The sequence below is a fragment of the Hyla sarda genome, chromosome 5 (genome assembly GCF_029499605.1).
Source record: "Hyla sarda isolate aHylSar1 chromosome 5, aHylSar1.hap1, whole genome shotgun sequence".
Taxonomy (NCBI): domain Eukaryota; kingdom Metazoa; phylum Chordata; class Amphibia; order Anura; family Hylidae; genus Hyla; species Hyla sarda.
Window position 1 is genome coordinate 54309584 of NC_079193.1, and position 26899 is coordinate 54336482.

At 42.9% G+C, this 26899-nt stretch overlaps 1 protein-coding gene across 2 annotated transcripts in view; it reads left to right on the top strand.

The window, feature by feature from the left end:
* ADARB2 (adenosine deaminase RNA specific B2 (inactive)) overlaps positions 1–26899 on the top strand; it is a 718056-nt gene that overhangs the window by 563828 nt on the left and 127329 nt on the right. For both annotated transcript variants that reach the window (XM_056519506.1, XM_056519508.1), the window contains one exon: positions 24370–24481. In XM_056519506.1, the coding sequence (XP_056375481.1) occupies positions 24370–24481 (112 nt within the window). The remainder of the gene's footprint in view (positions 1–24369; positions 24482–26899) is intronic.

Sequence of the window (26899 nt, forward strand, 5' to 3'; positions counted from 1 at the left end):
AAAAAAACGGAATCCAATATGTTTGTAATGACTGCTTCAGTCGTGTCCTTACCGTCTAAACCATAATGCTCTGTAGAATTCCTTTTGCAGATTATAAACAGCCCCTAGACATTTAATTCAATCCATCAAATAGTTAAAGGGGTACACCGGTGGAAAACTTTTTTTTTTTTTTAAAGGGTAGCTCCCACCATCCTATTTTTTTTTTTTTGCTAGCCTGTTCCCCCCCCGCCACGGCACTAGCCCGTTCACTCCTCACCCCCCCTCCCGCCCCGCATACCCCGTTCCCTCATTACACTTGCAGTTACTGCAGAGTCCAGCAGCGGGCGTGCAGGGACAGCGGCGGCAACGAGGCGGCGGCGATGTGCGGGAGGAGTGGCCTCCCAGCCAGTGGCCGGGGAGCCAATGCGCTCGCTCCCGCCTGTCTGATTGACAGGCAGGGAGCGAGTGCAGCCTAACTGAAAAAGGACTGATTGCCACTCCAAAATCAGTCCTTTTTCAGTAGCCGGTTTTTAAATGTAAATTAAACCTTTTTAATGAAAAAAAAAAATAATAAAAGTATATTAGAGATATGTTGTAGTACATAAGTACTACAACAGATCAAAAAATAAAGTTGGTGACAGTGCCCATTTAAATCAACTGGTGCCAGAAAGTTAAACAGATTTGTAAATGACTTCTATAAAAAAAAAATCTTAATCCTTCCAGTACTTATTAGCTGCTGAATACTACAGAGGAAATTCATTTCTTTTAGCTGACATCATGACCACAGTGCTCTCTGCTGACATCTCTGTCCATTTTAGGAACTGTCCAGAGAAGGAGAAAATCCCCATAGCAAACATATGCTGCTTTGGACAGTTCCTAAAATGGACAGAGATATCGGCAGAGAGCACTGTTCTCATGATGTTAGCAGAGAGCACTATGTTCAAAAAAGAAAAGAATTTCCTCTGTAGTATTCAGCAGCTAATAAGTACTGGAAGGATTAAGATTTTTTTTTAATAGAAGTAATTTACAAATCTGTTTAACTTTCTGGCACCAGTTGATTTAAAAAAAAAAAAAAAGTTTTCCACCGGAGTACCCCTTTAAATGATACCTGTCATTAGTAATAACAATTAATTAATATGTTATAGATGTGCCTGTTTGAATTATTTTTCTAATATACTTCTTAAAAAGTTCTGTAATTTTATGTGTTAAATTAACCACTAAAAGTTTGGCCACCAGGGGTCCTCCTTCTGGTCCTGCCTGCAGTCCTGCTAGCAGATTGTCTCCTGTAGCAGCCTGGCAGAGACACAAGTCAGGAAATGCAGGCAGAACCTCAGCACAGTGTATACAGCGTATAGAGCTTAATATTTCAGCTCTCTTTTTGCAAGCTGCTGGGCAGAGCTGCAACACTGTAAAGTTCAGTGTTGAGAGCTGGGGAAAGGCTGCGGCCTCAGCCAATCACAGCCCATCTCACACTGAATGGCTTTCGGTTGTGTGTAGCAGAGTGAGGGAGAAAGTTCTCCTCAGCAGGGCTTCAGATGATGTCACGCCTGCTGGGGAATGTCCTTTCTCAGTCTGTGGAACTAACTGTGACTGAGTAGAAGATACAGAACCATATCAAGGTACAAAACTAACAAATAATAAAAAATAAAGGCAGGGGGTGGTTTATCATGATGGGGGCAGTGAACTGAGAGGATTAGAAAATGTATCAAGCTCATGCAAGTACTCTTTAATATGGAAAACAACCTGATATATGAAAGTAAAGACACATGTTTGTTAAAGGAGTATTCAGTATTCTTTTGGGATGCTTTTAACATTAACATAAAAAAGAAAGTATACTGACCTGCCCCTGTTCCCCCACAGCTGACTCTCTATTGTCTCCCAGTCCAATGATTTATCATTCCAGTTCAAGAGAATTGCTTAGATGGCGCCTAGTCAGTGGCTGAGACTGCCTCCAGCTATTGCCTACAGCTAATGCAAAACTACAACTCCCAGCATACTCGCCCAAACCTGCCTAAGTCAGTGGTCTTCTAACCAGTGTTCCTCCAGCTGTTGCAAAACTATAACTCCCAGCAAACCTGCTGGTATATGTAGTTTTGCGACAACTGCAGGCACAATGGTTGGGAAACGATGGACTAGGGCAGTGTTTCCCAACCAGGGTGCCTTCACATGTTGCAAAACTACAACTCCCAGCATGCCTGGACAGCCAACGGCTGTCCAGGCATGCTGGGAGTTGTAGTTTTGCAACACCTGGAGGCACCCTGGTTGGGAAAGACTGCCCTAGGGTATATGTACATCTCAACTGAGACATCTTGGCAAAAAAATACTACATTAGTGACAATTCTCACTGCAATTAACCCCTTCAGGACGGAGACCATTTTGGCCTTATGGACCGGAGCGTTTTTTGCACATCTGACCACTGTCACTTTAAACATTAATAACACTGGAATGCTTTTAGTTATCATTCTGATTCCGAGATTGTTTTTTCGTGACATATTCTACTTTAACATAGTGGTAAATTTTTGTCGATACTTGCATCCTTTCTTGGTGAAAAATCCGTAAATTTGATGAAAAATTAGAAAATTTTGCATTTTTCTAACTTTGAAGCTCTCTGCTTGTAAGGAAAATGGATATTACGAATACATTTTTTTTGGTTCACATATACAATATGTCTAATTTATGTTTGCATCATAAAATTGATGTGTTTTTACTTTTGGAAGACACCAGAGGGCTTCAACGGTCAGCAGCAATTTTCCGATTTTTCACAAAATTTTCAAACTCAGTATTTTTCAGGGACCAGTTCAGGTTTGAAGTGGATTTGAAGGGTCTTCATATTAGAAATACCCCATAAATGACCCCATTATAAAAACTACACCCCCCCCCCCCCCCCCAAAGTATTCAAAATGACATTCAGTCAGCGTTTTAACTCTTTAGGTGTTTCACACGAATAGCAGCAAAGTGAAGGAGAAAATTCACAATCTTCATTTTTTACACTCACATGTTCTTGTAGACCCAATTTTTGAATTTTTACAAGGGGTAAAAGGACAACATTTTTACTTGTATTTGTAGCCCAATTTCTCTGGAGTAAGGAAATACCTCATATGTCTATGTAAAGTGTTCGGCGGGCGCAGTAGAGGGCTCAGAAGGGAAGGAGCGACAAGGGGATTTTGGAGAGTACGTTTTTCTGAAATGGTTTTTGGGGGGCATGTTACCTTTAGGAAGCCCTTATGTGCCAGAACAGCAAAAAAAAAAACACATGGCATACCAGTTTGGAAACTAGACCCCTCGGGGAATGTAACATGGGATAAAGTGAACCTTAATACCCCACAGGTGTTTCACGACTTTTGCAAATGTAAAAAAATAAAATAAAATTTACCTAAAATGCTTGTTTTCCCAAAAGTTTTTTATTTTTAAAAAGGGTAATAGCAGAAAATACCCCTAAAAATTTGAAGCCCAATTTCTCCCGATTCAGAAAACACCCCATATGGGGGTGAAAAGTGCTCTGCTGGCACACTACAGGTCTCGGAAGAGAAGGAGTCACATTTGGCTTTTTGAACGCAAATTTTGCTCTGGGGGCATGCCGCATTTAGGAAGCCCCTATGGTGCCAGGACAGCAAAAAAAAAAACACATGGCATACCATTTTGGAAACTAGACCCCTCGGGGAACGTAACAAGGGGTTAAGTGAACCTTTATACCCCACAGGTGTTTCACGACTTTTGCATATGTAAAAAAAAAAAAAAAAATTTCCCTAAAATGCTTGGTTTCCCAAAAGTTTACCATTTTTAAAAAGGGTAAAAGCAGAAAATACCCCCCAAAATTTGTAACACAATTTCTCCCGAGTACGGCGATACCCCATATGTGACCCTAAACTGTTGCCTTGAAATACGACAGGGCTCCAAAGGGAGAGTGCCATGCGCATTTGAGGCCTAAATTAGGGATTGCATAGGGGTGGACATAGGGGTATTCTACGCCAGTGATTCCCAAACAGGGTGCCTCCAGCTGTTGCAAAACTCCCAGCATGCCTGGACAGTCAACGGCTGTCCGACAATACTGGGAGTTGTTTTGCAACAGCTGGAGGCTCCGTTCTGGAAACAGTGGAGTACCAGACGTTTTTCATTTTTATTGGGGAGGGGAGGGGGGCTGTGTAGGGGTATGTGTTTATGTAGTGTTTTTTACTTTTTATTTTATTTTTTGTGTTAGTGTAGTGTAGTGTTTTTAGGGTACAGTCGCACGGGCGGGGGTTCACAGTAGTTTCTCGCTGGCAATTTGAGCTGCAGCAGAAAGTTTGCGGCAGCTCAAATTTGCAGCCAGATACTTACTGTAATCCTCCGCCCATGTGAGTGTACCCTGTACATTCACATTGGGGGGGGGGGGGGGACGGGACATCCAGCTGTTGCATAACTACAACTCCAAGCATGCCCGTTGGCTGTCGGTGACTGCTGAGAGTTGCAGTTTTGCAACAACTGTAGGCACACTGGTTATGTATCACTGAGTTTGTGACCTAACTCAGTGTTTCACAACCAGTGTGCCTCCAGCTGTTGCAAAACTACAACTCCCAGCATGTACGGTGCATGGTGTACGGTGACTGCTGAGAGTTGTAGTTTTCAACAGCTGGAGGCACACCGGTCGTGAAACACTGAGTTAGGTAAAAAAAAACTCTGAGTTTCACAACCAGTGTGCCTTCAGCTGTTGCAAAACTACAACTCTCAGCAGTCACCGACAGCCAACGGGCATGCTGGGAGTTGTAGTTATGCAACCAGCAGATGCACCACTACAACTCCCAGCATGCACTTTAGCTGTTTGTGCAAGCTGGGAGTTGTAGTTATACAACAGCTGAAGGTACACTTTTCCATAGAAAGAATGTGCCTCCAGCTGTTGCAAAAGCATAAGTCCCAGCATGCCCATAAGGGAATGCTGGGAGTTGTGGTGGTCTGCCTCCTGCTGTTGCATAACTACAGCTCCCAGCATGCCCTTTTTGCATGCTGGGAGCTGTTGCTAAGCAACAGCAGGAGGCTGTCACTCACCTCCAACGATCCAGACGCTGCAGGTCAGTCCCGCCGCCGCAGCTGCTCCTGGGGCCCCGATCCCAACAGGGGCGCCGGGGATCGGGGTCCCCAGCACCCGGGTTGCACGTCCCGCACCCGCTCACGTCCTCCAGAAGAGGGGCGGAGCGGGTGCGGGAGTGACACCCGCAGCAGGCGCCCTGATTAGTCGGCCGGTAATCCGGCCGACGAATCAGGGCGATCGTGAGGTGGCACCAGTGCCACCTCACCCCTGCAGGCTCTGGCTCTGACGGCCCCGAACAGCCAGTAATTCCGGGTCATTGGGTCACTGGAGACCCGATTGACCCGGAATCGCCGCAGATCGCTGGACTGAATTGTCCAGCGATCTGCGGCGATCGCCGACATGGGGGGGCATAATGACCCCCCTGGGCGATATGCCGGGATGCCTGCTGAACGATTTCAGCAGGCATCCGGCTCCGGTCCCCAACCGGCTAGCGGTGGGGGCCGGAATTCCCACGGGCGTATGGATACGCCCTCGGTCCTTAAGGACTCGGGATGCAGGGCGTATCCATACGCCCTATGTCCTGAAGAGTTTAAAGGGGTACCCTGGTGAATTTTTTTTTTTTAAAATCAACTGGTGCCAGAAAGTTAAACAGATTTGTAAGTTACTTCTATTTCAAAATCTTAATCCTTCCAGTACTTATCAGCTGCTGTATGATCCAAAGGAAGTTATTTTCTTTTTAAATTTCTTTTCTGTCTGACCACAGTGCTCTCTGCTGACACCTCTGTCTGTCTCAGTAACTGTCCAGAGCAGGAGAGGTTTGCTATGGGGATTTTCTCCTGCTCTGGACAGTTCCTGACATAGACAGAGGTGTCAGCAGAGAGCACTTTGGTCAGACAGAAGATACATTTGAAAAGAAAAGAACTTCCTGTGGAGGGAGCTTACAGCAGCTGATAAGTACTGGAAGGATTAACATTTTTAAATAGAAGTCATTTACTCATTTACATTTACACCTCTGTAAGCATTTGGGATATGGCTATATATTCTGTTTCCCTGTATCCTCCCTTGCAACCGCAGGAGGGACTTCAGTGGTGCGCTACGTCAAGGCAAGTCCAATCAATATATATGTAGCAAAGAGATAGGAAAACGGAGCAACTCACCACGCCGACCCAGGAATTCTTATGCAAGTGGTTTCTTTATTCTATGTCTTAAAACATAGGAAAGAAGCAGGGGAGAGTGAACGTGGGACGCGGGGGTATCCTTTCGGTAAGAGGATACCCCCGCATCCCACGTTCACTCTCCCCTGCTTGTTTCCTATGTTTGAAGACATTTAACTTTCTGGCACCAGTTGATTAAGAAAAAATCGATTTTCACCGGATACCCCTTTAAACCAGTTGCAAACAATTTTTTAAGATCGTAAAAACATTTCAAGCATTTACCCATCTGATGAGTCACGGAATAAATAACAGCTCCCCGTCAGAACCATGATGTCTTCTTGTCTGTGCCCATCTTTTTGAAGCTGTGTTGAGCGTGAATTGTGTTTGGCCTCAGATGCCACCAACTGATTGTAGCATATATTCCTCTTTCAATACAGTTTATTGAAAAAAATGAGCATTTTTGTATATCTATTGCCCTATTTATCTTGTACTGATCCTGAGTTATAGCTCATATTGTAGTCCAATGCTGTATGCATTTTATAGCAGATGTTTCTCAGTAATTCCTTTCTGGCTTAGTATCCGCAACAGAGCTTGTCCCGGTGACTTCCAGTAACAGCAGCAGATCTGTGAATTCAGCTCTGGAGTATGTACACTGCTCAAAAATATAAAGGGAACACTAAGAGAACACATCCTAGATCCTCCAAATGAATGAACTAATCATATTAATTACTTTCGTCTTTACATAGTTGAATGTGCTGACAACAAAATCACACAAAAATTATCAATGGAAATCAAATTTATCAACCCATGGAGGTCTGGATATGGAGTCACACTCAAAATCAAAGTGGAAAACCACACTACAGGCTGATCCAACTCTGATGTAATGTCCTTAAAACAAGTCACAATGAGGCTCAGTAGTGTGTGTGGCCTCCACGTGCCCGTATGACCTCCCTACAACGCCTGGGCATGCTCCTGATGAGGTGGCGGATGGTCTCCTGAGGGATGTCCTCCCAGACCTGGACTAAAGCATCCGCCAACTCCTGGACAGTCTGTGGTGCAACGTGGCGTTGGTGGATGGAGCAAAACATGATGTCTTAGATGTGCTCAATCGGATTCAGGTCTGGGGAACGGGCGGGCCAGTCCATAGCATCAATGCCTTCCTCTTGCAGGAACTGCTGACACTCTCCAGCCACATGAGGTCTAGCATTGTCTTGCATTAGGAGGAACCCAGGACCAACCGCACCAGCATATGGTCTCACAAGGGGACACTAATAGAAGTCAGGCTACCTCTGGCAAGCACATGGAGTGCTGTGTGGCCCCCTAAATAAATGCCACCCCACACCATTACTGAACCACCACCAAACCGGTCATGCTGGAGGATGTTGCAGGTGGCAGAACGTTCTCCACGGCGTCTCCAGACTCTGTCACGTCTGCTTTCATCTGTGAAGAGCACAGGGCACCAGTGGTGAATTTGCCAATCTTGGGGTTCTCTGGCAAATGCCAAACGTCCTGCGCGGCGTTGGGCTGTAAGCACAACCCCCTCCTGTGGACGTCGGGCCCTCATATCACCCTTATGGAGTCTGTTTCTGACCTTTTGAGTGGACACATGCACATTTTTGACCTGCTGGAGGTCATTTTGCAGGGCTCTGGCAGTGCTCCTCCTTGCACAAAGGCAGAGGTAGCGGTCCTGCTGCTGGGTTGTTGCCCTCTTATGACCTCCTCCATGTATCCTGATGTACTGGCCTGTCTCCTGGTAGTGTCTCCATGCTCTGGACACTACGCTGACAGACACAGCAAACCTTCTTGCCACAGCTCGCATTGATGTGCCATCCTGGATGAGCTGCACTACCTGAGCCACTTGTGTGGGTTGTAGACTCTGTCTCATGCTACCACTAGAGTGAAAGCACCACCAGCATTCAAAAGTGACCAAAACATCAGTCAGGAAGCATAGGAACTAAGTGTTCATCTGTGGTCACAACCTGCAGAACCACTCCTTTATTGGGGGTGTCTTGCTAATTGCCTATAATTTCCACCTGTTGTCTGTTCCATTTGCACAACAGCATGTGAAATTGATTGTCAATCAGTGTTCTTCCTGAGTGGACAGTGTGATTTCACAGAAGTGTCATTGACTTGGAGTTACATTGTGTTGTTTAAGTGTTCTCTTTATTTTTTTGAGCAGTGTATAAGTTTATTACTTTAAAGGGGTGTTCCAGGAAAAAACTTTTTTTTATATGTATCAACTCAAGAAAGTTAAACAGATTTGTAATTACTTCTATTAAAAAATCTTAATCCTTTCAGTACTTATGAGCTTCTGAAGTTAAGGTTGTTCTTTTCTGTCAAAGTGCTCTCCGATGACACGTGTCTCCAGAACCACCCAGTTTAGAACCAAATCCCCATAGTAAACCTCTTCTAAACTGGGCAGTTCCTGAGACAGGTGTCATCAGAGAGCACTTAAACAGAAAAGAACAACATTAACTTCAGAAGCTCATAAGTACTGAAAGGATTAAGATTTTTTAATAGAAGTAATTTACAAATCTGTTTATCTTTCTGGAGCCAGTTGATAAATAAAAAAAAGTTTTTCCTGGATAACCAATTTAAGGTCCCTTTTACATTGTCACTGCTCCGCGTCAAGAATGGCCGTTAGTTTTTTTTTTTTTTTGTGACTTTATCGGCTGTTCTTGTGATGGGGAGCATCGGGCAAAAACAGGTCCCGACGGCCACTATTTACTATTATGGGGCTGTTGGGCGCCATTGTTTTTTGACAGGAATAGCAGGAGAAAAAAGACAGTGCAAGCAGAATATTTTTCTACCACTATTCTCCCCGGCTCCCCTGATGGCCATCACACTATAGTGTCATAATGGTAGTGTGTATGTAGCCTTAAAAAAGGAAATATATAAGATCATTAATGTAATGTATTACAAAGTTACTTTTTACCATACTAAACTGAAATAAACTACACTTTTTTAGAGAAAAGGAAGACAAAAAAGTGGATGTGCTGTGCCCAGAGGATAATGTTTAAAACTTGGGTTAATTCCATGTAACACATGTTTCTAGTCCCTACTGGGCTCTTCATCAGGTAAAGATCCAGGTACAGACTAGAAACGTGTTGTGTTAAAAGGAATAGACCAAATTTGATACCAACATGTAATATCAAGACTGGGTGGATGGAGAGGATGCTGACCCATGCCAAGTGAGTGTACCCAGAGTACAAACCCCTCTGGTAAGTGCAATTCTACTTGCACACCTGTCTTTAGTACAGACGTGCTACACTAGGGACACACCCCTATTTTTTATATTTTTTTAGGTGTTTAGGGTATGTTCACACGTACAGGATCCTGGACAGATTTGATGCTCAGGATTTGTAACTGCAGACATTTAGTTTACATTGAAACCTGCAGCAGAAAATCCTGCGCATCAAATCTGCGTACGTGTGAACATATCCTTAAACTACAAATTTAGAACATAAAAAAAAAATCCTCCTGTTCAGAGACTATCAGGAAATAATATATATAATCGTATATAGTCATTGGATGAGTATTAAAAGAGATTCATGGTTTTGGAGCAATGTGAATGAGCCGATAATTTTCAGCATCTCCCCCCCCTAGTGCAGGTGATTTCATAGAAGCTTTTATGTAGTTAAAGAAAACCTATTTGCACTAATTTAATATCTGTTCTAGTACAACAGCTTGACACCTGAGGCTTTTCCTAGAGCAGTTACAATGCTGTGAACTGAACACGCAGCTTCGTTGAATTGAATTATTCAGGATCGCAGCCAATGGTATATACGTCCCTGTTGGGATAAGCTTGTGGGTTAGAGTTCAGTAGGAAAACGTCCATCTGGTTATTCGTTGCCAGATGCAGTATTGACCCTACAATATTGATATGGAAGAAAACTGTGCCAAGTGCTAAGTGCAAAACATTGTCTCCGTTTAGTACCGTCTGGAGAATTGCCTTTTCTTTGTTTTATGCTAAAAGATATGAAGGAACACTGGTGCGTGACTGCATGCACAATGAGGAGGTGCTGTTTGGATTCTTTATTTTCAGGATCAGTCAGAGATGATCTTGAGTTACAGTCTGTTTTATAGTCCACAGCTGCATTAATAATTCTGCAGATCTCAGAGGAGAGATCTCCCAGCATTCCATGCTGCCTCATTGATTGCTTAGAGCATTATGGAAAGTGTAATCTCTACACCTGGCAATATACAGTAAACTGATGTAAGAAAAGCTAACTATACCCTGCATTCGTACTACACACAGATAAACTATTAGAGGAGTGTCTGAAAACAAGTCCCTTCATTAATACTGTGAACGTAGCCGTGATGTATAATTTAGGTTGTAGCACCGTCATTTGGGAACACTTTTGACATGTTGCCCAGACATGTCAAAAGTATAGATCTCGCCAGGTCTCAATCCCCATTCTGTATTAGACTCTATGGTAAATTAGTTGGGTTTAAGTGGCATCTGGGGAGTAAGGGGTGCAGCAGGTTTTAGGATTAGGATATTGTGCAATCTAAACTTTTGAAATGTCTGGCCAATGTGTAAAATGATTTTTCCAAATGACAGTGAAGCTTTAAAGGGAACTTGTCATAATGAAAATACAGTACAATCTGCAGGTATCATGTTATAGAGCAGGAGGAGCTGAGGAGATGATATATACAATACAGTACAATCTGCAGGTATCATGATATAGAGCAGGAGGAGCTGAGCAGATGATATATACAATACAGTACAATCTGCAGGTATCATGTTATAGAGCAAAAGGAGCTGAGCAGATGATATATACAATACAGTACAATCTGCAGGTATCATGTTATAGAGCAGGAGGAGCTGAGCACATAATATACACAATACAGTATAATCTGCAGGCATCCTGTTATAGAGCAGGAGGAGCTGAGCAGATGATATATACAATACAGTACAATCTGCAGGTATCATGTTATAGAACAGGAGGAGCTGAACAGATGATATATACAATACAGTACAATCTGCAGGTATCATGTTATAGAGCAGGAGGAGCTGAACAGATGATATATACAATACTGTACAATCTGCAGGTATCATGTTATAGAGCAGGAGGAGCTGAGCAGATGATATATACAATACAGTACAATATGCAGTAATCATGTTATAGAGCAGGAGGAGCTGAGCAGATGATATATACAATACAGTACAATCTGCAGGTATCATGTTATAGAGCAGGAGGAGCTGAGCAGATGATACATACAATACAGTACAATCTGCAGGTATCGTGTTATAGAGCAGGAGGAGCTGAGCAGATGGTGTATACAATACAGTACAATCTGCAGGTATCATGTTATAGAGCAGGAGGAGCTGAACAGATGATATATACAATACAGGACAATCTGCAGGTATCATGTTATAGAGCAGGAGGAGCTGAACAGATGATATATACAATACAGTACAATCTGCAGGTATCATGTTATAGAGCAGGATGAGCTAAGCAGATGAAATATACAATACAGTACAATCTGCAGGTATCATGTTATAGAGCAGAAGGAGCTGAGCAGATGATATATACAATACAGTACAATGTGCAGGTATCATGTTATAGAGCAGAAGGAGCTGTGCAGATAATATATACAATACAGTGCAATCTGCAGGTATCATGTTATAGAGCAGGAGGAGCGGAGAAGATGATATATACAATACAGTACAATCTGCAGGTATCATGTTATAGAGCAGAAGGAGCTGAGCAGATGATATATACAATACAGTACAATCTGCAGGTATCATGTTATAGGGCAGGAGGAGCTGAGCAGATGATATATACAATACAGTACAATCTGCAGGTATCATGTTATAGAGCAGGAGGAGCTGAGCAGATGATATATACAATACTGTACAATCTGCAGGTATAATGTTATAGAGCAGGAGGAGCTGAGCAGATGATATATACAATACAGTACAATCTGCAGGTATCATGTTATAGAGCAGGAGGAGCTGAGCAGATGATATATACAATGCAGTACAATCTGCAGGTATCATGTTATATAGCAGGAGGAGCTGAGCAGATGATATATACAATACAGCACAATCTGCAGGTATCATGTTATAGAGCAGGAGGAGCTGAGCAGATAATATATACAATACAGTACAATCTGCAGGTATCATGTTATAGAGCAGGAGGAGCTGAGCAGATGACATATACAATACTGTACAATCTGCAGGTATCATGTTATAGAGCAGGAGGAGCTGAGCAGATGATATATACAATGCAGTACAATCTGCAGGTATCATGTTATATAGCAGGAGGAGCTGAGCAGATGATATATACAATACAGCACAATCTGCAGGTATCATGTTATAGAGCAGGAGGAGCTGAGCAGATAATATATACAATACAGTACAATCTGCAGGTATCATGTTATAGAGCAGGAGGAGCTGAGCAGATGACATATACAATACTGTACAATCTGCAGGTATCATGTTATAGAGCAGGAGGAGCTGAGCAGATGATATATACAATACAGTACAATCTGCGGGTATCATGTTATAGAGCAGGAGGAGCTGAGCAGATGATATATACAATACAGTACAATCTGCAGGTATCATGTTATATAGCAGGAGGAGCTGAGCAGATGATATATACAATACAGTACAATCTGCAGGTATCATGTTATAGAGCAGGAGGAGCTGAGCAGATGATATATACAATACAGTACAATCTGCAGGTATCATGTTATAGAGCAGGAGGAGCTGAGCAGATGATATATACAATACTGTACAATCTGCAGGTATCATGTTATAGAGCAGGAGGAGCTGAGCAGATGATATATACAATACAGTACAATCTGCAGGTATCATGTTATAGAACAGGGGGAGCTGAGCAGATGATATATACAATACAGTACAATCTGCAGGTATCATGTTATAGAACAGGAGGAGCTGAGCAGATGATATATACAATACAGTACAATCTGCAGGTATCATGTTATAGAGCAGGAGGAGCTGAGCAGATGATATATACAATACAGTACAATCTGCAGGTATATTGTTATAGAACAGGGGGAGCTGAGCAGATGATATATACAATACAGTACAATCTGCAGGTATCATGTTATAGAGCAGGAGGAGCTGAGCAGATGATATATACAATACAGTACAATCTGCAGGTATCATGTTATAGAGCAGGAGGAGCTGAGCAGATGATATATACAATACAGTACAATCTGCAGGTATCATGTTATAGAGCAGGAGGAGCTGAGCAGATGATATATACAATACAGTACAATCTGCAGGTATCATGTTATAGAGCAGGAGGAGCTGAGCAGATGATATATACAATACAGTACAATCTGCAGGTATCATGTTATAGAACAGGAGGAGCTGAGCAGATGATATATACAATACAGTACAATCTGCAGGTATCATGTTATAGAGCAGGAGGAGCTGAGCAGATGATATATACAATACAGTACAATCTGCAGGTATCATGTTATAGAGCAGGAGGAGCTGAGCAGATGATATATACAATACAGTACAATCTGCAGGTATCATGTTATAGAACAGGGGGAGCTGAGCAGATGATATATACAATACAGTACAATCTGCAGGTATCATGTTATAGAACAGGAGGAGCTGAGCAGATGATATATACAATACAGTACAATCTGCAGGTATCATGCTTTTTTACTTAGAAAAGAGAGGTCAAATGAATGAAAACCGTTTGTTTTTTTGGGCACACAGTGGCGCATGTCCAGTGCACAAGAAGGTACCAACATATGAAAAGCATATTCCCACATTTCGAATAAATAGCAGAAAGCAAAGACTTTCTCAAAAAAAAAGGCAAGTTTGGCGCATAACTTTAATAAATAGAGAAAAAAGCATTTGCCCATAGTTATTTCAGCCAGATTTATATGGACTTCAATAGTGATTGAGGTCATATATCTATGCAGGGGAATTGGAGCTTTGTATTAGAAAAAATGGAGTCCTAACTGCTATAAGAATACCGTATATATAGAAATAAATCAGCATGGATTGACTTAAATGGGTACTCCGCCCCTAGACATCTTATCCCCTATCCCTGCTGCATCCAGCGATTGTTTAGAGCATCGGGTGCCGCTCCGGAGGCTCTTAACGTCACGACCGCGCCCCCTCCCATAGACTTGCATTGAGGGGGGCGTGGCCATGACGTCTTGAGCGGGCATGGCCGTGATGTCACGAGCCTCCGCCTTGCATCGCCAGTCACCCAGCCTGCATCGAAGTTCTCTCTGGGCACCGGATGTCTGGGGTGCTGCGGCCGAATTCACAGGGGTCACCAGCGGTGGGACACCTGCGATCAGACATCTTATGGATAGGGGATAAGATGTCTAGGGGTGGAGTACCCCTTCAAAACATGATAAACGGCTACCGTGTGAACTGGGCCTTACTTTTACTCCATTGCTGACAACATGAGCGAATTTATGTAACTATTTGTCATTTTATAATGTTTTCATACATGGAAGAGGTTGTTATTTGTAATAGATACAAATTGCAGTGTTTGGGTTATTTGGGTCTTCTGGCGATATGTCCAATTTTCCAGCTTTTAAACACAAATGATACGTTGTTTTTTTTTATACTGTATATAACTAATCTGCCCCTAGTACAAACACACGGCGTCATTACTGAATAATACAAGCGACCATTAGAATAGTTAATACATTCAAATATCACACTGTAGCGAAATCCCATTTCTTTGTATCTTTTCTGTAGTGTATGCTCCTACCGATATGCAAATCTAACCTTTCAGATGCTTTACCCAATAAACCCAGAGGCCGTAGCTGAATAACAATGTTTACTAAAAGGCTTTCTTTTGTATAATCTATTGATTTAATATCTTTTTGACAAGAGTAGAATGCCAGTATTACCCAGAAGGCTGCTGATGAAAATCTTAGCCCATTTGTTTTATATATATTATTTAGCACAAAGCCACAGACAGTGGGCAAAATGGAACATATGTCGGTTTTATAATTGCCGATAATCTCCGGCATGTTTGTGACGGAACTATTTACTCAGTAGGCACTTATGACAAAGCCGGAAAAATAGCTACGCACGATTCCAACATGTGCCGAAATACGGCGAATATTAGTAATATTATTTATACGGTATAGTAATCGCACACAGAAATCTCAAATAGTCATAACTTTTCTGTAGATATTCCAAGTTTTCCCCCCATTGTTTCCAGGGGGCTGCACCTATGAAAAGGGGTTTTAGTACAAGAGGTAAAAATAAATACAATAAACATGAACTTAAAGGGGTATTCCGGGTTTATCTTATCCAAAGGATAGTGGATAGCTGCCTTCGAGACGGAGATGTGACATGACTGCCATGCCCCCTCCATTCATGTCTACGGGAGGGGGCGTGGCAGTCGTCACGCCCCTTCCCACAGACATGAATGGAGGGGGCGTGGCCGTGACATCACGTCCCTGTGTCGGAGGCAGTGCCTGGCACAGAATGCAACTAGAACGCGGGGGTCCCCAGCGGTAGGAGCCCTGCGATCATACATCTTATCCACTATCCTTTGGATAAGATAAACCCGGAATACCCCTTTAAAGAGTAATGGACAAAGGGAGACATGACCCTGCCCATAAGGGCTTACCAGAAAGGAGGGAAGGAGACAGTAGGTGGGGATAGAAGCTGCTCATATGGTAGTGTAGCAGTAGGGTTATTGTAGGTTGTAGTCTTTTCTAAATAAATGAGTGCTCAGCTTACTTTTTTTCCTGGTCACAACCTATGCTCGGATCTTGGCGTGCCTTAGCCTTACTCCTTGGTGTTGTGCACCATTTTTTCCTGGTCGACTGAGCTAATCACCATCCATACTGGGAAACAACCTGGTACCCTCGAGCAGCTTCCACATCCAGGAGTGGGATAAATGGAAAAACCCTAGACTGTACTTAGTGTACAGTCTAACTTTGGCTTAAAGTCAAATCAGTTGGGTATCACAGCAGGCCCACCCCCATAACTGTTACAGATAGCTTTGAATGGAATTGAATAAATTAGGTTTTTCCTATCCAATTCTATAGTTTTCTTGAGATAGTATAAGGCTAAGTTTCCACTTGTTTTTTTTTTTTTCTGGCAGTTTTTGGATATCTGCCACTGCAGTTTTTGAGCCATAGTCAGAAGTGGATCCATAAGGGAGGAGAAGTGTAAGTCCTTCCTTTATATGTCCTATTCCTTTTGAATGCACTTCTGGCTTTGGCTAAAAAACTGCAGCGGTAATGTTCCAAAAACTGCCAGAAAAAAAACCAAGTGGAAACTTAGCCTTAGGGGGTCTACAACTGCTCATCTCTCTTATCTGCATCCCCTCCAGGACTTAGCACCAATCCTAATTGATCTTTCAGTTAACAAATATGACAGGTCTATGGCTATGTTAGGCTGGGTTCACACCACATTTTCGCAATACAGTTCCCGTATACGTTTTCAATTTGAAAACCGTACGGAATCGTCTTGAAAACCGCATGCATTGACTCTCCATTGAAAACCGTATGCCAAAAGATACATCAGGTTGTGTACTTTTTGCATCCTGTACAGTTTTGTCAGTTTTTTTCTCCTACCCAAAACCGTAGCCTACCATGGTCTTTGGTCCGGTTAAAAAACCGTGTTGAAACGTATACGTTTTTTTAAAACATGGGAGTATGTGCGTACGGTTTCATCTGGTTTTCACTATACGGTTTTTGACTTTGCACAGTTTTTTTTCTTGGAATTTCAATCAAACAAGTGAAACTTGTTAAAAATGTATACTTGGTTTCTTAAAAAAACAGATGCAACCGGCCATAATTTTTCAAACCGTATGCAGATTAAAATTTGTAGACACGTTTTGATACAGTTCAATCAGGTTTTGAGGAATCCGTGTTTTATCAACATTGCAAAAACGTGGTGTGAACCCAGCCTAAGTGGTGAGAACTGGAGGTCAGGCATAGAAGAATTAGAAGACTTAGTAATTTAATGGACCCCCTATGACAGATTTCTCCCTCCCTCATCACCAGTAGAGACTGTTCACGTCAGCCGAGTTCAGATGTCAGCGCTTTCATGATCAAGTACATCTTATCTATAGTTTTCATCCATCTTTGATATTATTCTAATGATTTGTATCCCCCACAAGCCTGTGAGCTCTGACGCTTCACTTGGTGTACTTAGCAGTCATTTGGCAGCTACAAGTGCTCCTGGCAGTCAGTAAACAGCCATTGATGAATCGCTTCTTTCTGTTCCCTCTGTAAAACATTTAGATAAAACAATGTTGAAATAATAAAGACCTGGAAGAAAATTTCTTCTCGGGCTTATTTATTTATCTCCCCTCTCGACCTTTTCTGCTTGGTGCGCATTACATTATTTCTTTTGTCTCGATGCCGTGTGATCACTGAACATTAAAGCAATGAATGAAACTGGTTGATTCTAATGGGGTTATACAGTATGTATTAGTCCCAACACAGATATTTAGTAGGTAAAAATATTTATAGAAATAGAGCAGCTCATAATTAGAGATGTCGCGAATTGTTCGCCGGCGAACAGTTCCCGGCGAACTTAGCATGTTCGCATTCGCATTGCCGGGCGAACATATGTGAAGTTCGATCCCCCCCCCTATACTTTAACATTGCGGTAAACTTTGACCCTGTGAGTCAGCAGAAACATTACAGCCAATCAGCAGCAGTCCCTCCCTTCCAGACCCTCCTACCTCCTGCACGGATGCCATTTTACCCTCATTCAGCATGCTGCAGGCTTAGAAAGTGGAGGGACAGAGAAGCTGCTCCTGCTGTAATAGGGAAAGTGATAGCTAGGTTGCTGCTAGGTGGTGTATTCAGGGTCCACTTTACTCCTAAAGCACTAGTCTAACATCTGCTTTAAGGACAGCACCCAAAAAAGCCCTTTTTAGGGCTCAAATATCAGTCCATGTGTCTTGCAACAGCTGGAGGCACCCTGGCTGGGAGGGAACCGCTGGTTAAAAGGGGTACTCCAGTGTAAAACTTAAGTTCTTTCAAGCAACTAACTATAGTATTAAAAGGACTATAAGTTCAGTCCGTGTCTCTTGCAACTGCTGGAGGCACCCTGGTTGGGGACCTCTGCTTAAAAGGGGGACTCCGCTGGTAACCTTTTTTGCTCATTGTCACACTAGTGTAAATCACTTTTGGTGTGAGAGTTGTTCAAATAAAAAAAAAAAACCTTTTTTGGCTGTGAAATAAAACCAGTCTGTTCACATCCCAGTTGTGAGTTTTTTTTTGCCTGCAGGGCTAATTGTGTCACCCTAGTGCAAATCACATTTGGTGTGACACTTGTGCAAATAAAAAAAAATACCTTTTTTGGCTGTGAAATAAAACCAGTCAGTTCGTGTCACAGTTGTGATTTTTTTTGCCAGCAGGGCTAATTGTGTCACCCTAGTGCAAATCACATTTGGTGTGACACTTGTGCAAATAAATAAAAAAATAAATCTTTTGGCTGTGAAATAAAACCAGTCAGTTCAAGTCACAGTTGTGATTTTTTTTTTTGCCTGCAGGGCTAATTGTGTCACCCTAGTGCAAATCATATTTGGTGTGACAGGCCACCCGTTGTGGTGCTGGGATTCCCTTTGGCCCTAGAATAATGGCCAGTGTTCAGAGGCCACGTACCCTGAACCCACAAAGTTCTGAGGACATAGTTGACTGGCTATCACAAGATCTTCTACAGCTTCTGCTCGGAACTTTGACGCACCATCCTTCTCCTCTAGCTTAGCTTCGGGCACCTCTCATGCTACCACTTGCCCACCTGCCGCCACCACCAACACTAGCACCACAGGAGCTTTACTTGATACATCAGAGGAGTTATTTACACATTAGTTTGAAGACATGAGTGATGCGCAACCATTATTGCCAGAGGATGTAGTTAACAGTGATATGTCTCAGTCAGGCAGCATTACACACATGGACGTATGGTGTGATGATGATGTTGTACCCGCTGCTGCTTCCTTTCTTGAGGTGTCAGATAGCGGTGAAGGTGTTGATGATGACGATGTGTCCGTGGATGCCACGTGGGTGCCCGCTAGAAGAGAAAAAGAACAGGGGGAAAGTTCAGATGGGGAGACAGAGAGGAGGAGTAGACGAGTTGGAAGCAGGAGCTAGTGGCACAGTGAGACAGCATGCATCGGCACCCGGGGTCAGCCAGATGGGACGCCAATCAACGCATGCTGTTGCCACCATCAGAATGCCGTCATCGCAGAGCTCAGCAGTGTGGCATTTTTTTGGTGTGTCTGCCTCTGACAACAGTGAGGCCATTTGCAACCTGTGCCAGAAGAAACTGAGTCGTGGGAAGTCCAACACCCACCTAGGTACAACTGCTTTGCGAAGGCACATGATGTCACATCACAAACGCCTATGGGATCAACACATCAGTACAAGCAGCATACAAACTCAAAGCCGCCATCCTCCTCCTGGTCCAGCATCTTCAGCCAGGTCAACCACTGCTGCCCTCCTTGCCCCCTCTCAACCATCCACCTCTCCATCTCTCACCTTGAGCAGTTCCTGCTCATCTGCCCACAGTCAGGTGTCTGTCAAGGAGATGTTTGAGCGCAAGAAGCCAATGTCTCAAAGTCACCCCCTAGCTCTGTGTCTGACAGCTGGCTTTTCTGAACTGCTAGCCCACCAGCTTTTACCGTACAAGCTGGTGGAGTCTGAGGCCTTTAAAAAATTTGTAGCCATTGGGACACTGCAGTGGAAGGTACCCGGCCAAAATTTTTTTGCACAAAAGGCAATCCCTAACCTTTACTCCATTGTGAAAAAGGAAATTATGGCATGTCTGGCACACAGTGTAGGGGCAAGGGTCCATCTGACCACTGATACCTGGTCTGCAAAGCATGGTCAGGGCAGGTATATCACCTACACTGCACATTGGGTAAACCTGGTGATGGCTGCCAAGCATGGAATGCGTGGCTCTGCAGAGGAGTTGATGACACCGCCACGACTTTCAGCCAGGCCTGCTGCCACCTCCTCTACTCCTCCTACTCCATCCTCTTCCATAACCTCCTCGGCCGAGTCCTCTTCCACTGCTGCATCTTGCTCCACATCACAGGCAACCCCCCCTCCCAGCTCCCCAGGTGCTATTCCACATCCCGGATACAGCAGTGTCACACCATCTTTGGGTTGACTTGCCTCAAAGCGGAGAGTCACACCTCACCAGCGCTCCTGTCGGCCCTGAACGCACAGGTGGATCAGTGGCTTACTCCGCACCAACTGGAGATCGGCAAGGTGGTTTGTGACAACGGAACAAATTTGTTGGCGGCATTGAGGTTGGACAAGTTGACACATGTGCCGTGCATGGCACATGTGTGTAATCTGATTGTACAACGCTTTGTGCTCAAGTACCCAGGCTTACAGGATGTCCTGCAGCAGTCCAGGAAGGTGTATGGCCATTTTAGGCGTTCCTACATGGCCATGGCGCACTTGTCAGATATCCAGCGGCAAAACAACATGCCAGTGAGGTGCTTGATTTGCGACAGCCCGACACGTTGGAATTCAACACTCGTAATGTTCGACCTGCTCCAACAACAAAAAAGCCGTCAATGAATATTTGTATGACTGGGATGCTAGGACATCATCTTCGGACCTGGGAATTGTTTTGCCACGTTACTGGATGCTCATGCGCAATGCCTGTAGGCTCATGCGTCCTTTTGAGGAGGTGACAAACCTGGTCAGTCACACCAAAGGCACCATCAGCGACATCATACCGTTTGTTTTCTTCCTGGAGTGTGCCCTGCGAAGAGTGCTGGATCAGGCAGTAGATGAGCGTGAAGAGGAAGAGTTGTGGACACCATCACCACCAGAAACAGCCTTATCAGCATCGCTTGCTGGACCTGCGGCAACGCTGGAAGAGGATTGTGAGGAAGAGGAGTCAAAGGAGGAATGTGGCTTTGAAGAGGAGGAGGAAGACCAACAACAGCAGGCATCCCAGGGTGCTCCTTGTCACCTATCTGGTTCCCGTGGTGTTGTACATGGCTGGGGGGAAGAAGATGATACCTTCCCTGACATCAGTGAGGACAAGGAACGGGACATGAGTAGCTCGGCATCCAACCTTGTGCATATGGGGTCTTTCATGCTGTCGTGCCTGTTGAGGGACCCTCGTATAAAAAGGACGAAGGAGAACGACCTGTACTGGGTGTCCACGCTACTAGACCCCGGTATAAACATAAAGTGCCTGACATGTTACCGCATTACAGCAAGGCAGAAAGGATTCAGCAGGTCCTAATTTTTCTTGCCTCTGGTGCTGCACTTTTTCTGCCTCTGCAATTTTTCTGGCGGCTGCGACAATGCCAAATTTTCCAGCCATGTGTACATGCCTAATTTTTCTGGCCTCTGGTGCTGCACTTTTTCTGGTGCTGCAATTTTTCTGGCGGCTGCTTTCATCTTTGTTTGATGAAAAATTTTATTTGGAAAAGGATTCCTTTGTGTGTTTCTCCGTCCTGCATTATAGAGTCTTCTGGACTCTTGGATATACGCTTGTTCTTATATTTCAGCCATGTGTACATGCCAAATTTTTCTGGCCTCTGGTGCTGCAATTTTTCTGCTGCTGCAATTTTTCTGGCCACTGCTTTCATCTTGATTTGATGAAAAATTTTATTTTGTAAAGGATTTCTCTGTGATTTTCACCATCCTGCATCATAGAGTCTTCTGGACTTTCTGATAATTTAAACTTGAATTTTCCAGAGTACTAACCATTACACCAAGGAACGCTTGTTGCGTGTGATTTTTTAACTTAAATTTTCAAAAATAAAATACAGAGAGGGATGAACTCTGTTTCTTTATTTGATGAAAAATGTTATTTAGAAAATAATTTCTTTGTCTGTTTCTCCGTCCTGCACTATAGAGTCTTCTGGACTCTTGGATATGCGCTTGTTCTTATATTTCAGCCATGTGTACATGCCTAATTTTTCTGGTACTCTCTGCTGACATCTCTGTCTATTTTAGCAACCGTGCATATTAGATGTATGGTAAGGGTAGCATGGGGGCTCAGAGGTTAGCACTGCTGACTTGCAGCGCTGGGGCCTTGGGTTCAAATCCCACAATGTGCTGCCTAAAGGGGGGATCTAAATATGTGCTGCCTAAAGGGGGCTCTATGTGCTGCCCAAAGGGGGCTAAAGCACGCTATTCCAAAGAAATTAGGAATAATAGGTAATTTATGCCCTTTATAGATTAAAACCAGACTCTGCATCAACTATGTAATTTTCCATGGGAGTTTTGCCATGGATCCCCCTTCAGCACCCCACAGTCCAGGTATTAGTCCCCTTGAAGCAACTTTTAAATCACTATTGTGGCCAGAAAGAGTCCCTGTGGGTTTTAAAATCCGCCTGCCCATTGAAGTCAATGGCGGTTTGCCCGGTTAGCGAACATTTGCGGAAGTTCTTGTTCGCCATTCGCGAACCGAAAATGTTATGCTCGCGACATCACTACTCATAATATTCACTCTTGCCTGTGGTGAGCTGGGGTGTTGCAGTAGTGTAGCAGGGTCTGGTGGTATTAACCCTTTGGGGTAAGGTGTTATAAATCCCTAATTATTCGTGACGCCAGGATATGGTTCTTCCGGTATGGTAACCGCCGTCAACCAACCCAATAACGGTCTTCAATAAAGGAATGTCCACAGCAGGAATTATGCAAGAACTGGAATTTTTACTTGTAATTCTTAAGAAACAGTCTTTACAGTTATGCAGTTTCTTTAGAGGCAACCGGGACACAGGATACCTCGCAGGCTTGCTGGGACTTATACTATTGAGAATATCTATGCAGGCCACTGTGCTACTAATATTATTCTTGAGTTGAGTAGTAGTCACTAGAATTGTAGATAGAGCTTGATAACTCACGCTTTGAAGTGGCTGCAGGTTCTTTAGGCTTTGGCCTAGATGAGATGAATTTAGATAGTACAGGTATTGTACTTGGCTGAAATCCAGGAGTTAAAAGAGTGCAGAAACAAGAGAGCTAACTGAGAGACTACAACCCCTTATATACTAAGGAGGCTGGACTAAAGCCCATTGGTTGCTAAGCCTGTGGTTACTGTGCCCATGGAACTCTGGGTATGTCACATGACAGTGCTTCACATGACTAACACTTTGTACACATTTGTACAAACTTTATACATATTGACAATGCATACACAATATACACAATGCATTTAAATGAGACACTAGAAGGTGTGAACCCTGCAGGAGAGCCCTATGGACTGCAGAGACTCTTCCTGAGGGGACTTAGGGAGGGTACTGGACCATGTCTTGTACCGGGATACCACAATGATAAAAGCACAGCTCTGTCTCTAAGGCCTTGTTTACACAAAAAGCACCTTTTGACTAGGGTTGCCACTAGAGATGAGCGAACTTACAGTAAATTTGATTCGTCACGAACTTCTCGGCTCGGCAGTTGATGACTTATCCTGCATAAATGAGTTCAGCTTTCAGGTGCTCCGGTGGGCTGGAAAAGGTGGATACAGTCCTAGGACACTCTTTCCTAGGACTGTATCCACCTTTTCCAGCCCACCGGAGCACCTGAAGGCTGAACTAATTTATGCAGGAAAAGTCATCAACTGCCGAGCCGAGAACTTTGTGACTAATGGAATTTACTGTAAGTTCGCTTATCTCTAGTTGCCACCTGGCCGGTATTGTAGTTTGGCCACCCTGCCTGTATTTTTATATTAAAAATACCAGCAATGCAATGGCCAGTATTTATCCAACCAATCCTCCAACTCCCAGAATGTTGCACCATATTCTATACCAGTGTTTCTCAACCAGAGCACCTCCAGCTGTTGGAAAACTACAACATACAATGGTAATCCGTTCCAAATGGACCATCGTTTGTTGAAACCATCGCACGTTGAGGTATCCGTGCAATGTAAAGTATAGCACAGTGGTCTACAACCTGCGGACCTCCAGATGTTGCAAAACTACAACACTCAGCATGCCAACACCCAGCCGTTGGCTGTCCGGGCATGCTGGGGGTTGTAGTTTTGCAACATCTGGAGGTCCGCAGGTTGTAGACCACTGGTATTGGAGGTTATACTCACGTGTCCCCGCCGCTCCGGACCATCACCGCTGCCCTGAATGTCGCCTTCCATCGCTGTCGCCGCGCCTTTGGCTGTCCGGGCATGCTGGGAGTTGTAGTTTTTCAACAGCTGGAGACACACTGCTTGCAAAACACTGCAATACAGGCTACACAGCTTTGCAGGCCTAGCATTGTTATGGAGTTAATAAGGACTGTAATTCATACTCATATCTGTTTCTGTTCTAGGAATTTGCAGACTCGATATATCAGCTTGTAATACAAAAATTCCAGGAGCTTGCGGAAAACTTCTCAGTGTGCACACATCACAAAGCCCTCGCAGCCATCGTCATGACCAGAGGTAAGGTTCCTCCAGAGGAGGTCTTCATTATTGCTGTCATTCGCTAAGGACCCTTGAGGTATCATGACTATGTAGTTATATGGATACAGGGGTACATTGATCAATACCCGTGCAGAGGAAGGGGGGTGCAGTTGCCCATAGCAACCAATCAGATTGCTTCTTTCATTCATACAAGGGCCTCTGAAAAATGACAGAAGCGATCTGATTGGTTGCTATGGGCAACTGCACCCCTCTTCCTCTACACGGGTATTGATCAATCTCCTCCTTAGTGATCATATCTTCTGGGCAATGTATAGAGGATTTCCACCAGGAAACTTTAACCTACGTGTACGTATAACAAAGTAAAGTAACATGGTAGATTTTTCATAAGATGAATGACTGTTTTGTATGCAGGGTACATTCAAAAGTTTGCCAAGAATAGATAAATAGATAGATAGATAGATATGAGATAGATAGATATGAGATAGATAGATAGATATGAGATAGATAGATATGAGATAGATAGATATGTAGAAAAACAGCAGCATCCAGGGTATCCGTGAATAATGTGTGGTTTTGTCAAGCTTGACAAAGGCCTTGTGAGAAGGCTGAAACGTCGCAACCTCTGATGTTTTGGTGAATAAAGCCACACATTATTCACGCATACCCTGGAGTGCTGCTGTTTTTCTACATATGCATTTGGGACTTGGGACCGAGCCAACCAGCTAGCACCACAGTCAACCCGGTTGTGCTGCCCGCTTTTCTTTTTTTCTAGATAGATAGATAGATAGTTAGATATGAGATATATAGATATGAAATATATAGATATGAGATAGATAGATATGAGATAGATAGATATGAGAGAGATAGATAGATATGAGATAGATGATAGATAGATAGATAGATAGATAGATAGATAGGAGATAGATATGAGATAGATATGAGATAGATAGAGAGATAGATATGAGATAGATATGAGATAGATAGATATGAGAGAGATAGATAGATATGAGATAGATGATAGATAGATAGATAGATAGATAGATAGATAGATAGATAGGAGATAGATATGAGATAGATATGAGATAGATAGAGAGATAGATATGAGATAGATATGAGATAGATAGAGAGATAGATATGAGATAGATAGATATGAGATAGATAGATAGATAGATATGAGATATATAGATAGATATTAGCATACCCTGGAGTGCTGCTGTTTTTCTACATATGCATTTGGGACTTGGGACCGAGCCAACCAGCTAGCACCACAGTCAACCCGGTTGTGCTGCCCGCTTTTCTTTTTTTCTAGATAGATAGATAGATAGTTAGATATGAGATATATAGATATGAAATATATAGATATGAGATAGATAGATATGAGATAGATAGATATGAGAGAGATAGATAGATATGAGATAGATGATAGATAGAAAGATAGATAGATAGATATGAGATAGATAGATAGATAGATAGATATGAGATATATAGATAGATATTAGTGTTTAGCGGCATAGGCCATTTTCGAATTCGCGAATATTCGCGAATATATGGAGGAATATTCGTCATATATTCGCGAATATTCGCATATTCGTTATATTCTCGCTTTATTTCCGCATATGCGAACATTTGCGTATGTGAAAATTAACATATGTGAATATTAGCATATACAAAATTAGCATACGCGCAAATTCGCATATGCGAAAATTAGCATGTGCTAATTTTCGCATATGCGAATTTTCGCGCGCCAGTCTCACACAGTAGTATTACAGCCTTCTTTACACCACACAAGCTGGAAGCAGAGAGGGATGATCACTGTGATGTGTACTGTGAAAAAAAATAAAAAAAATAAAAGAATATTCGTAATTACGAATATATAGCGCTATATTCGCGAAATTCGCGAATTCGCGAATATGCGATATCCGCGAATAATATTCGAATTGCGAATATTCGCGAGCAACACTAATGGTTACATCCTTTTCTATTATTTTACTGCTTTTAAAAAATCTCAACCTACAACTTACAAAATAAGTTTGCTTAAAATCATCCTATTATGAACACCTCTACCTTTTCCATTTATCCATATATAGGGCTGTATGAGGACTAATTTTTTTTCGCCACCTGTAGTTTTTTTAGTACCACTTCTGCCTATATGTGACTTTTTAATCGCTTTTCATTAATTGTTTTGGGAATGGGATGGGACTTTTGTTTACGTTTATGCCATTCACCGTACTGAATCATTAACATTATATTTTAATAGATCAGACATTTCCGCACACAGTGATACCAAGTATGTTAATAATTATAATTTTTTAGGCTTTTTTGAGTAAAATGGGGAAAAGTTGTGATTTAAATTTTTTGGGGGGGAGGGACTTTTCAACATTTTTTTAATACTTTTTTTTACTTTACTTTTTTGTTACTTCTATTTTTCTCTATGTC